General features: G+C 37.3%; 1 protein-coding gene across 1 annotated transcript; it reads right to left on the reverse strand.

Moving 5' to 3' along the window:
- Positions 1–3,660: 3,660 nt before the first annotated feature.
- Positions 3,661–11,583, reverse strand: LOC114365909 (protein IMPACT-like). Its single transcript, XM_028322622.1, has 6 exons — positions 11,425–11,583; positions 10,995–11,221; positions 10,008–10,137; positions 9,447–9,550; positions 8,713–8,919; positions 3,661–5,148 (listed from the first exon to the last, which is right to left on the reverse strand). The coding sequence occupies exons 1-6, from the start codon at positions 11,449–11,451 to the stop codon at positions 5,052–5,054; spliced, it is 792 nt and encodes a 263-aa protein (XP_028178423.1). The 5' UTR covers positions 11,452–11,583; the 3' UTR covers positions 3,661–5,051.
- Between the last annotated feature and the right edge of the window lie 2,253 nt (positions 11,584–13,836).

Here is a 13,836-nt window from a genome sequence, read left to right on the forward strand (position 1 = left end):
AATAAGCACACATAAAAAAGATTGTTCTCGATTATTTCTATTAATTATTTTATAAACATTTCTACGTATTCGTTTGAACACTTGTTTTGTCTTTATCATTAGGAGAAACAACATTTTCATTGCAAGAAACACAATAAACGCATTGAATAAAATCCAGTAAAGATAGAAACAGCTACATGCACTGCTCCAAGTCTAGCTTTGTATTAAGACTTTAATCACAACTACATGAGATAAAACCTGGATTAAAAACTTAGTATTTTCTTCGAGTTTTCTGGAATGGCTCTACATTTCGTATTTAAAGAAACAGCTTCGTTCGTTTTGACCTTCGCAAGTTTCTTTTCGAATTCTTTAAAAAAGGGCAAATATTTTCTTTTACATTGCTTTTGTTTTATAAACGATGATATAAGGACTTATAATACACCAGGGTCTCAGATAACAAATGTGTCTAGTGCCTGTTCAAGCGTTTTTATAAACTTTGTTACTCTGAGTTTCTCGAGCTTTAAACAAGTTTCACTATTGGAAATACTTCAACAAATGACGTATGAATGTACTACGATCCTCCGGAAGCATGACCGATCAAGGATACAAAATGTTCGTGCTTGTCACATCATTTGCCCCCTGCGGAACGAATATCCGCCCGCGGTCGCACATAGCGTAGTAGTTCGCCATTTTCAGTATAAAATGCTATTATTGAATGTATTCGAACAATATAAATTAATGTTTTACATGGTAAAGCTGCATACTTTAAAATATCCTAAGCATAAAGAGCTATAAAAGATTTTCAATATTTTCAGCGTGAGTATAAAACCAGCCTCAAAGAATAGATTAAGAGAATGTGCCAGAGCCCTCACCTTTTAACAGCGTACCGCGCTAGCATCGACGTGAGTATTTGTGAATCGGTTTGGAGTAAGATCCTACTGACGGTTTTTAGTTAGGGGCATTAGATGTGCGTTGGAATATAACGTGTCGTGTAATTATGACAAAATCATTCTGAACCAAACCCAGATTGGAGAGCTTCGCATAAGGGGCCATCCATAAAGTACGTCACACGAATTTCATGATTTTTTGAACCCCCTCCGTCATTGTCACAGGTGGTCACATTTCTGAGACCCCCCCCCCTCCCTAGTGTGACGTCACATGTTTTGCAATTTCACATCGAAACATTATTAAATTAACAGCAGTTCCGAAATTAGTTTTATTTCCATTTAAATTAAGTATTTTTTTTATATGAAATCAACATTATATTAAATATTTGAAACAATTGAAATGTGATGTCACGAAACTTAGGACCCCTCCCACCCCTTGTCACACCATGTCACACTTTGTCAACNTGACGTCACATGTTTTGCAATTTCACATCGAAACATTATTAAATTAACAGCAGTTCCGAAATTAGTTTTATTTCCATTTAAATTAAGTATTTTTTTTATATGAAATCAACATTATATTAAATATTTGAAACAATTGAAATGTGATGTCACGAAACTTAGGACCCCTCCCACCCCTTGTCACACCATGTCACACTTTGTCAACCCCCTCCCCCCGTCTTTACGTGTGACGTACTTTATGGATGACCCCTAATATGCTACAATGATTACACTTTTAATAATCACTGCTATACACGCACATTTGCTTACGGCTGTCAATTTGTACGGAACGCAATCACATCGCACCACACTCACGCCCAGCTGTGTGCCTGCAGCCTAAGCCATAACTCAAGCTGAACACCGCCAACTAAGGCCGCGTCCACACGCGAGCCTCGCAGTCACAGCGAGGTGTGAAATATCACTTCAACTGTCACACAATTTCGTAACTGTAACAATGTGCGGTTAAACACGCACCCGGTAATTAATATTAATTAAGCCTTCGAATAGTTACTACCCAAAATGGTGTTCGTTTGTTGTGGCTATGGCAACACTGAGCCTAATTTGTGGTCAATTAATCAAATTAACTCGGATGAGCTATGTACTGTGCGATTAAAAATTAATTATACATACTAATTATGTTTATTAATTAGAACGTTAAATAAGATTTATCGGTGCTCACAGGAAAGTAATAAACTTACTTAAATAATTTGGGTATGCTATGATACCAGTTCTTATGGACTTTGATCTACGAACAAAATGTAGTTTTCACTTTTCCGCCAAGAAAATTAATGTAAAGTTTTAAGGAATCGATATAACTAAACCATATGAGATGACTATGACGCTGAAATATTTTCTGTTCCATTTAAAACAACATTAATGTTATTAATACGCGCCATTGATCAAGCCAAAAAAATACACTTCGTTTTCCAGTATCCCATTGATATCCATTTGCTCCCGTTTTATTAATTTAATTACGAAGCAATCCCATTTATATGGTAATCCTGATTAGCGACATCTGTCGGACGCCGCCGATTATGGCGCAAATTGCCGATGCTGCCAAGTGGGCATTCGCTGAATAAGTAGTGTGAGGGTAGAATGTGAATGATAATATAGTTTACGGTGATTGAGAAAGGAAGAGCAAATGATTAATATGATGATGATTTTAAGTATAAAATAATGATTTTTACCTCGAAATAATTATTTGTCGTCGTCATCGCTGAGTAGTAGATAATTTCTGTTTAGTGCCTACCTCGTGCTTGCCAGTACTGAGGTAATCGTTGGAATTGGTAGGTACTAGGTACTTATTCTAATGATTACGATGAAAAACTGCGAAATGATGGCTATACTTAATGATTAAACGAACTTAAAAAGTGAAGTTCTATCATAATTATGCGAGGGCTTTGTCCGAAGAGATTAGAAATAAGAACTATGTAGTATCACGTACGGTGATGCCAGTTTACGCACTGTTAGTTGAGGATTTTTTTTTTTTTTGTGGGTATCTCAGTTTACATCCCATTTGACATTGGTATCCGTCGTCAGTTAGTTTAGAGTAGTAANGTTAGTAGTGAAAAAAATGATATTTAAACATTTAATTATATTAAGTCCTCAAAAAATCTTCTTTAACTCTACAACAAAAACATATTATACCTACCTACGTTATTAGTTGTTAGTAGCATTGACAAAAATAAAAAATGCCACGGAAAAATGGCAGTTTTTAGCGTTAAAACCAAAAAAATATTGTAAACGCCCACGCCGTATCTGTATTGAAGATAGATAAAGGTTTACATCCTGTATTTTAGATACAATTGTGAAAATATAGCAGATACATAAGTATTTTTGTTGGATGTTCATATATTCGGTGGCAATCTAATTGCCAAAAAGGTATTTTTTTTTATGCAAGACAAGGCAGGTATTTGACCGCAATCGCACCTGGTGTTGAGTGAGATGCAGTCTAGGATGGTACATATCTGCCCTGTAAGTGCCTATTCACTCTCGCCTTGTATGGAATATGTGGTCATTTTGATAGAGTCAAGCTTATTCGTCATAATAATTTATGTAAACTACCTGACGATCGACGAAAAATCTTCAGTAACATAGTGAGGGCCTAATGTGAGTTCACACCAAAAATGTAATTAAATGTAATACATATTACGGATTGTACAGCGCCCCTAGCGGAAACGTTCAAGAACTAAAATTTTCATACATTTTTTTTAACGTGCTCACTAGTGAGGACATTTAATTTTGATGTAAACTCACACTCAGCCTACTGGTTTATTAGTAACATAATATAAAAATATAAAGTTAGACCAAGAATTACTGTAAAACATTTAAATGCCACGCAAAATAAAAATTAGTCTTTTTAGGTAAGTACGATCTTAGGTAATTAATATCACATTATCAAACACTAAGATAGTAACTAATTAATTACACAATTAACCAAAACATTATTTAAGGGTTAATATCCATCTCATTATAATTATAGATCTTATTTATTAAGAAAGAGGCCATTAATATTCGATTAATCGATAAATGAAATCTTTATTCGTTAGTTTGCAATTTATTAATGAATACGTAACATTTAGATTACAGTCCATTAGTATTTGAAAATGAGCATAAGTCAAGCAACTTGTAGTGTGGGAAAATAAGCTTTTGCTTGCAATTTATAAAAATTCCCGCGTGAAATTTATTTTGTATAAATTATAGCCTATATTAATCTGGGTTATAAACAATAAAACTGTAAAGTTTCAACAAAGTAGTAGTTTTTGCGTGAAAGAGTAACAAACATCCATACAAACTTTCGCATTTATAATATTTGTAGGATAATATTACACTTGAATGAGGGTTTCCTAATTGCGCTCGACGCTCACCAGTTGGCGCCACTGGCAAGTAAGGTCACTTGCTTGTGGCTAAGACAGTGGCGCCGCCAATATTTTATACATAAAATAAGCATGACAACTGAATTTTGACAGTAAATAATATGTAGATACTGTGGGCTGTGTCAGTTTACAGCAAACGCGCTCACTAGTGAGTGCGTTTAAAAAATGTATGAAAATTTTAGTTTTTGAACGTTTCCCGCTAGGGGCGCTGTACAATCCGTCATACATTTAATGACATTTTTTGACGCGCTCACCAGTCAGCGCGATTGATAAAAACTCACACTAGGCCCTCAAATCTATCTACTAATAGATATATTAATAAACCTAACGTCAAAATTATACACTTGGTAACCAATCAGACCTTATTCTGGGATCAATTAAAAAATAATTGTCAGTTTGACAAATGACAGTCTAAATAATGACATTTTATAGAATGAAAAGTCTCAACTAGTGTTGTCGCTCGAGCTTACTATCGATAGACTATCATATAGTAGTGAAAAAAAGATAGTATCCATCTTTGTAGTCAATTTTCGATAGTATTGCCCTTTACTATTTTCTTGGTGTTGGTTGACTTATCTAATGATAGACCTCTAAAACTAGTTTTAACCGAGAATAACATTGTTTTTCTTTTGGGTTTAGTGTGAAGATGACGTACCTAATAATATCTCTCTCACACCAAATAATGTAAATATTGCAAAACATCACCTACTACAACGACTGAAGATGCCATTTACCTTCACGTGCCGTCTCAGTACTACAATCACATCTTATGATGAGTGCAAGAGTGTCGTAAGTCTTTCTCGGTTTGTCACTTCTTCTTCAGTAGTCCAGCTTGCTCGATAACTTGCCTAGTTGCGTTATTGATGTGACGAAAACGATCTGGGCCTAGTTGGATGCCGCCATACCTGGAAAGGTGGTGTTAATAAATTAATAAGTAGCAATCGATTTCTTATATTAATAATAATAATCCCCACGCAAGCCTTATAAAGGACCGGGCCACTTTTGACCCGTGAGCTCCAAAGCGTACAAACATAATAATAATAAATACACTTTATTGCACACCAAACAAATAACATAACAGAAGAAAAGGAACACACAAGCAGGGTGTCCNGACAAGGTACAATTAGGCGGTCTTATCCGCGATCTCTTCCAGACAACCTATGGTGAGGACAGTTACTTGAAACAAATATGAAGGGGAAGGCGGTGTCGACACTAAAGAAATAAATTATAATAAAAAGCATACAATTTAAACCAATTATTATTAAGATGGATAAAAGTGATATATTATTATCACAAGTAAGAATCGATTTAGTATTAGTACATCATTTTTACACTAGATGTCGCTTTTTACTTGACATGTTAAATCTAAGTAAGTAAAAAATAGCAGGTGTTTTTTGTGAAAGATACTAGATGGCGCTGGTTGCACTACTAGATAATCTAGTTTAACTCTAGATGGCGTCTTAGTCATCTGCATTCGCGACAGTTGTATCTCCGTTATAAAAAAACATTCAGAAGGAAAAAAAAGTTGAGACAAATGAGAGACGTCTTACCCAGAAAAAAAAGCGGGGAAGGAGCGGAGCGAAAAAGTGTTTTGAATAACCAATCAGATTTAATTAATTCCATTTCTCCTCTCCGCTCCACGCCGCATCGCCGCCGCTGTAAATTCTAGGGAAAAAAACCGCCCGACACCTCTCCGCTTCGCTCCGCCTTGGTGGAAAACTGGCCTAATAACACTTACCAGCGCGATACAACGACGAGCGTGTTCTTTTGATCTAGTATTAACACAAATTACTAAAGTGCAATAACCTTAATTTCGAACCCCTCCTATGTTCAGTCGGCCGTTTGGTGTAGTGTTTCAGAACGGACTACTATGCCGAGAGGTCCCGGGTTCGATTCCCGGCCGGGCAGAAATTAAAATGGTGAATTTTAATTTCTGTGACGGGTCTGGGTGTAAATATAATATGTATGTTTTTAATTTAAAAAAAAGTATATAAGTAGTATATCCGTTAAGCTAGCACCCATAACACAAGCATTGAGTTGCTTACTTTGGGGCTAGCTGGCGCTGTGTGAAATTGTCCAAAGATTTATTATTATTATTTATTATTATGTTCTTCTGATTAATTTCGTTGCGGGTCCAATGACAGTTTAACTTTCCCCCGGGACAAACTTGACCTTCATTGGTTGGGTTTTTGTGGCGGTCAAGCTGTAGATCCTGGCTACACAGGAGTTGCAGTGGTGGGAACTAGGCATGGAACATTTCATGAATAGCAGGTGAAAAATCATATGAAATGAATTTCATTAATCACACCTGCTAAATTACTTCACATAGACTACTATAATTTCACAGTCAACGAAATCACGAATCACATGAATTTCATTCATTCATTTGAGCGAAGTCCGTGAGCGCAGCTCTGCGAAGCGACCAAGCGAGTAAGAAGGAATGATTTGATCATGTGCGTGTTAGAAAAGGACAAGAGATGTGATGACGGACAAAACTGGGCATTTTAAATATGAACTTTAAACTCAAAGGTAAGGTTTAGATTTCCTTGTCATCATTCGTATGATTTCATTAGATAGCAGGCAGATGAAATGAATGATTTTCACTAGTCGCGCGGTTATTGATGTGCTGTGAAACTGTTTGTTTTTTGTTGTGCGACATAAATGAAACAGATGTTGTTACATTTCATATTTTAGCTTATTAGCAATCCTTCATCATAATTCATACTTCATTAAAAGTAGCACATTATATGAGAGAGCTACACTGCGAATAAAAATCATTGCCTGTGAAATTTCGCATGTGAAATCATATGAAAAAAAATCATCATTTCATAGAATGAAAATGAATGAAAAATAGCAATCATTTCCATGCCTAGTGGGAACGAGAGGTGGGAATAGTCCCGTTAAAGTGCAATAAAAAATCACTAATAATCTTAAAACACTTACCATCGCGACACAACTACGAGCGTGTTCTTTTGATCCAGTATCTGCAGTAGATGCAACATGCGACCGCCCGCGTGGGCCTCGCCGTCGTCGTCGCAATCTTGTAGGAATGTAGTGTAAGGCCCGTTTTCCACCAAGGCGGAGCGGAATGGAGCGGAGCGGAGAAGTGTTTTCAATAACCAATTAGATTTCATTAATTCCATTTCTTGAAGCCATAGCCGAACGGTGAAGTCGGACTGGCTGATCCGTGATCCGGGGAACGCGGGTTCGGCCCCGCCGCTTGACTATAATTGTGGTAAGCTTACTTGACATAAGTATATTTAGCTTAGTACGAGGGGTTAACGGGATTATTATTAATTTGTGCAATAACAAATTACTAATAATCTTTTTAAAAGAAAAAAGAAGTTTCTAATAAAAAATTGACCGCCCGACACTTCTCCGCTTCGCTCCGCCTTGGTGGAAAGTGTGGAAACCAGAGGTGGAATTGTGTAAAGCAATCGTAATCATTTGACAATTCATAACGTACGATTATTCTGTCAAACGCTTTGTCTGTCTGACTTTATCGTACGTTATGAACTGTCAAATGATTACGATGTTTTAGCGCTCACCAGTTGGCGCCACTGTAGAGTAAGGTCCTGTCACTTGCTAGTCGCGAAGACAGTGGCGCCAACTTGTGAGCGCTAAAGTGGTAGGAGGACTATCGCATTTGCACTCATCAAGATGGCGCCACTGTAGAGTAAGGTCCTGTCACTTGCTAGTCGCGAAGACAGTGGCGCCAACTTGTGAGCGCTAAAGTGGTAGGAGGACTATCGCATTTGCACTCATCAAGATGGCGCCACTGTAGAGTAAGGTCCTGTCACTTGCTAGTCGCGAAGACAGTGGCGCCAACTTGTGAGCGCTAAAGTGGTAGGAGGACTATCGCATTTGCACTCATCAAGATGGCGCCACTGTAGAGTAAGGTCCTGTCACTTGCTAGTCGCGAAGACAGTGGCGCCAACTTGTGAGCGCTAAAGTGGTAGGAGGACTATCGCATTTGCACTCATCAAGATGGCGCCACTGTAGAGTAAGGTCCTGTCACTTGCTAGTCGCGAAGACAGTGGCGCCAACTTGTGAGCGCTAAAGTGGTAGGAGGACTATCGCATTTGCACTCATCAAGATGGCGCCACTGTAGAGTAAGGTCCTGTCACTTGCTAGTCGCGAAGACAGTGGCGCCAACTTGTGAGCGCTAAAGTGGTAGGAGGACTATCGCATTTGCACTCATCAAGATGGCGCCACTGTAGAGTAAGGTCCTGTCACTTGCTAGTCGCGAAGACAGTGGCGCCAACTTGTGAGCGCTAAAGTGGTAGGAGGACTATCGCATTTGCACTCATCAAGATGGCGCCACTGTAGAGTAAGGTCCTGTCAATCGCCAGGGGTGCCAACTGTTAAGTATAAAAACGGTAGCCCTCATTCCACCTCAGGCCTAATAACACTTACCAAGCGCGATACAACGCGACACTTCTCCGCTTCGCTCCGTCTTGGTGACTTACCATCGTGATACAACAACGAGCGTGTTCTTTTGATCCAATATCTGCAGTAGATGCAACATGCGACCACCCGCGTGGGCCTCGCCGTCGTCGTCGCAATCTTGTAGGAATGTGGTGTGACCGTTCTTCGTCCGCTCTATACGGTAAGCGTACATGTTGTGCGTTGCGTTCATTATTTTTTTGTTTTCCTTTAGTTTCTCTAGGACGGCGCTGGGGATTACAATGATAAACGTTAGAATTACACATAGACTTCTGTATTAAGAATCCAGGAAAAACTAGTTCAAAAGCTGTTGTAATGGAAGCATCTATTTATTTCTACGTTTCAACCAAAAGACGTCTACTGTTAAACGAATTGTTTCTCCTTCCAGGATTTCAGGCCTATGGTTGGCACACTGGAACTTTTATGTCCCAACAGCCATCAGTTAATTATGATGAGCAATATGCCATATTATGTAAAAATTTTATAGCACAGAAGAAATACATTTACCTCATTTACCTACACAGTTTGCATGAAAAAATTGTACGCCATCTAGCGGTATCTAAACTAACATCGCTCTAAGCAACAGTATTTCTGCTGACTTCTGAAACTTGTCATACTCACTTGACTTCTACTATTCTAAGAAAAATATCAAGATTATTATCAAATCATTTTGTTTGACTACTAGCGCCGTCTGGCGGCAAAAACTAACATCGCTCTAAGCAACACACTTCTGACTTCTAAAACTTCTGACACTCACTTGACTTCTTCTATGCTGTGGACCTCAGCGGCGTGACCTTGGAAATTACTTTTTCTGTCAGTCAGCACGGCCCCGTGAGTGATGGCCGGGCATTCGATGCTTAACTGGAACCAAAAATTAAAATACAATTTTACATATTAACATATTACACATTTTTTTTACTTTGGCACTTCTATTGAGTATAATATGCCAATGCGTATCTAGGATTACCTCACATGGTCCACCCCACTATAAAAACGCATGGACACTATGAGCATGAGTAGAACAGTAAACAAATCACCATGATGCATGTTATTTGTTTATGTAGTTAGATCTATCTGTGAAAACTTTTAAAGCAGCACTGATGCATTAATATAGTATTTAAATATTAGTTTGGTGATTGGTAGTAATGTGGGTAAAACTATCTCCCGCCTGCATGATTATGGGTCTTTAATAGAATCGGGATTAAAAATATCCTGTTTTCCCTGAGTCACCAAACTAAATTAGTCTAGTGTTTGAAGTATAAGAAGTTAACAGACATAGTTACTTTCCTATTTATAATATTAGTATGGATTGACGTACCTTTAACCTATCAATAGATTCAGGCAGCTCGAGCTCGGTCTCAGGCTCCGGGGAGGGTGTCTTCATGTTCATCAGACACTCCCGGATCGCCTCCACCCATTGGTAAATCACTGTTTCACCGATATTATCTCTGTAAGAATGATGAGAAGGATACAGGTTACATTAGGAGTATTATTGAGCTGTTTAGGCTTATTATTGAAAAGAGACATGAAATTACAATTAAAGAAAACATACAAAGGAAAGGTAAGAATTTTTATTTTTTTATTTTACCATTATCTACACTAATATTATCAAGAAGAAAGATTTAATGTTTTGTATTGAATAGGATCTGGAACTAATGGACTGATTTGAAAAATCTTTCACCATTAGAATCCCACATTATTTTTGATGTGGGATTCTGATGTGGGATCTATTCTTATTCTAATAGGCGGTACAAAGTTCACCAGGTCAGCTAATAAGTAATGAATTGTTCTATAAGGACATTATCTAAAAATATAAAAGGAGAAACTGACTGACTTAGTGACAGATCAACGCACAGCCTAAACGGTTAAACATAGGCACTTGAAATTTGGAAAGGACGTAGCTTAGGTACCGTAGAGGTGCACTAAGAAAGGAATTCCCGAAATTCCCACGGGAACGGGAATTAGCGGGAAAATCATTTAGTATGAAAAATCTAAACCGCTTAAGTTAGACGCTTGAAATTTAGCATGCAGGTACCTTAGTAAACTTAAAGCTTAGTTACAACAGGATATTGCAAAATTCCCACGGGAACGGGAGTTAGCGGGAAAAAACATTTGTATGAAAAAATCTAAACCATGTAAGATAGATGAAGGGGGTATAACGGGATCCACGCGTACGAAGTCGCGGGCGGCCCTGATAAATGTGATAATGTACTTGTAAGTATTACTGACCATATCCCTTCATTCATGTCAAAATTTATATTATTATTATATATATTACTATTTCGTTAATGTAATTTATACTTACAAATACACTGCATCTAGAGTCTGATGCAGTATTTGCTTAGCCTTTCTATCCATCCACGGCGCCGACAGCTCGTACTGGGGCGGCGACTGGCTCGGGTAGTCCGGGGTCATGGTAACACTCAACAAGATCTCTCGCTTGATGTCTTTCACTTTTATACTGTAACATGCCTCACTTTCAGTCACCCAGTCTTCGCCGTATATTGAGCTGAGAGCTTCCACTTCCTCTAGCTGTGGAAAAGTTAGTTTTTTCTACTTAGTTTCATGACAAAATAAAAGTTTTAGAAGTAATTTTGTTGAGGAAGAAATATCGTGTTTTTGAACAGAAAGTTTGTGTCTTACACAACTAAATATATTGTGTTATCAATTAAATAACTATAGAACGAAGCTATTGCTTAGTATTTACAAAAAACAATATGTTGTGAGTTACTCACTTGTCGTGTTTTGTTATTGGAATCCATAACCTCGAAAGTTTGGTTTAGGTTATATATTACAAAAACTAAAAGAATCAAGAATAATTAAGCCCACAAAGCACAAGATGAATATTATTTTCTGTGATATCTTTACTTTTTAGTAGTTTTGCAAATTTTCGTTCAAGTTACTGACTAGGCATGGGATAAAATGTAAGTTTTATTCAATTGAATGTTTCAACTGTATATGTCAATCGAATTATAACTGATTTATACAGCATGTTAAAAATAAAATGCAACAAAAAAGCAAAAAATATTTAAAATGTAAAGGTTAAAACATTTGAGACTAAAACTTTACATAGTTATTATCACTGTTTGAATAGGTAACATTTAGTAAACACTATTTATTTTCATGTAATACAACTTTTATATTACATATTATGATAGTTTGGATTTTTTAATTGCAGAAATTTGAAGAATTTATTGCTTCGTGAAAATACGAAAACAAGCATCCTCAACTTTATAAAATTTAATGGCGATTGAACGTCATTCAATTAATTGAGTCGATTGTTCAATTGAAAATTGATTCCGACATCACTAAAATATGTTTTGACGTTCCATGTCAGTGTCAGTATGTTTTTTTTTAAAGTCTGCCACAGATTACTAAACGTATGCGCAAGGAATTTTAAGCTTGCAGCCTATGATGACAAAAAAAATTGTAGGTAAATCAGAATAATATAATAAAAGAAAATCAACATAAAAATAGACGTTGTACTGCACTTTTAAGACATACCTACATCATGTACACTTTTAGATCCCCAAATTATACTGAACCAATTAACTACACCTTCCCTACACTACTCGTAATGTTTTAAACAATATGGCTGTATTATCATCACACTCAAACGCACAGCCAACCCAACCAGGCATGTAGATTTTCAACTAACTTCGTTCATTCTTCCACGCATCAAAGTCAGTATAGGATTAAATTACAATTTAATACCTAGCTCGATCTTATTCTTTACCTAATCTCCATTTATCTCCTAAATAAGTAATCTTGTAAGCTATGAAATTACGCGGTTTCCGTTGCGTTCGAGTATTTCCATAATACACGTGAGGTGGGCACATTTGCATACGGGGGGTGTATTACACGCGAGTAATCCACTAATGTCGTTTCGATGTGTGTAATCACGTAGACTTCAGAGTCAATCCGGTTGTGGGTGCAATTCTGTTTTACATAACATAATCGGGTGCAGTAAGCTCGTGCAATACCGACTGGTCTTTAAATTTTCTATACTTTCTCAGGTAGAAAGGTACTTCATTTAACACTAAAAACATAACCCTCCTTCTGGCGTAGTCGGGTAAAAAGGGATATCAACGGCATAGCATGATTTTTTTATGAAACGTTTGACACTGTTTCAGTGCTCATTTTCCTGTGATCCTGTCAAATTAAAACTGAATAAGGTCAAGGGCTTATTAATTTTAACGTTTTAATTATACGATAAAAATTGATAAATCAAATGTGTAAAATAGATAAAGTAATGAAGTTTAGAAGAGCACTTTCGTGGCGGAGTCTTACAGGGTCTTACTTACCTACTGTGCTTCTATTTTAACAGCTGTGTACCTAGTTTATTCAAGCAGATTTTTGGAGTTTTTTATGCCCATAAGGAGTGTAATATTTATAATTTCTATCGCATTATTCTATTAAATAAATAATTTTCCTACTTTACTATTGCGAGTTTTCCGCCTTACTTATGTATTAGGAAGTTACGGATAGAAGAGCTAGGATTACACTTTTTGGTTGGTTACTTTACCAACCTGAGACAGTATTTTTGAAATGCACAATGCAGATGATGAACCTTCTGACTGTTATTCTATTTGGGAATTAAGCCTTTGGCATAATAGTCGTAGCCTCGTAGGTTGCGTGTCCATTACTTCATAGCGGAGTTCCGGTATTGATTACAGTGATCGTAAGTAAAGCTTATCGACAGCGAATGTAGTTTTCTATTTTTAAAATCTTAGAAACTTTTTTCTGTATGCCACCTAGTGCCAGGAAAAAACATAGAAGATAGCTTTTGCCCGCGTCTTTGCTTGCACGCGCGAATTTTGGTCTGTCACAGACAGAATAACTGTCGAGCGCGCGTCCCTCTGAAAGTCTCCAACTATCTCATCATAATTAATATTATTTATTTTAGCTCTATAGCATTTCTTTGCAGTGACGGAAACGAGAAGTGTTTGTCATTATCATCATCATCATTTCAGCCACATATGCCTCCTCCAACGACTTTCACATCGCACGATTGGTAGCGGCCCACAACCAGCGCCTTCCTGCTACCTTTATCAGGCCATCGGTCCATCTTGTGGGTGGACGTCCCACTCTGCGTTTTCCAGTACCTACATGGCCTCCACTCCAGAACCTTGCTATCCCAACGGCCC

The sequence above is a fragment of the Ostrinia furnacalis genome, unplaced genomic scaffold (assembly GCF_004193835.3).
Source record: "Ostrinia furnacalis isolate ACB-3 unplaced genomic scaffold, ASM419383v2 OfSCF7680, whole genome shotgun sequence".
NCBI classification, from domain to species: domain Eukaryota; kingdom Metazoa; phylum Arthropoda; class Insecta; order Lepidoptera; family Crambidae; genus Ostrinia; species Ostrinia furnacalis.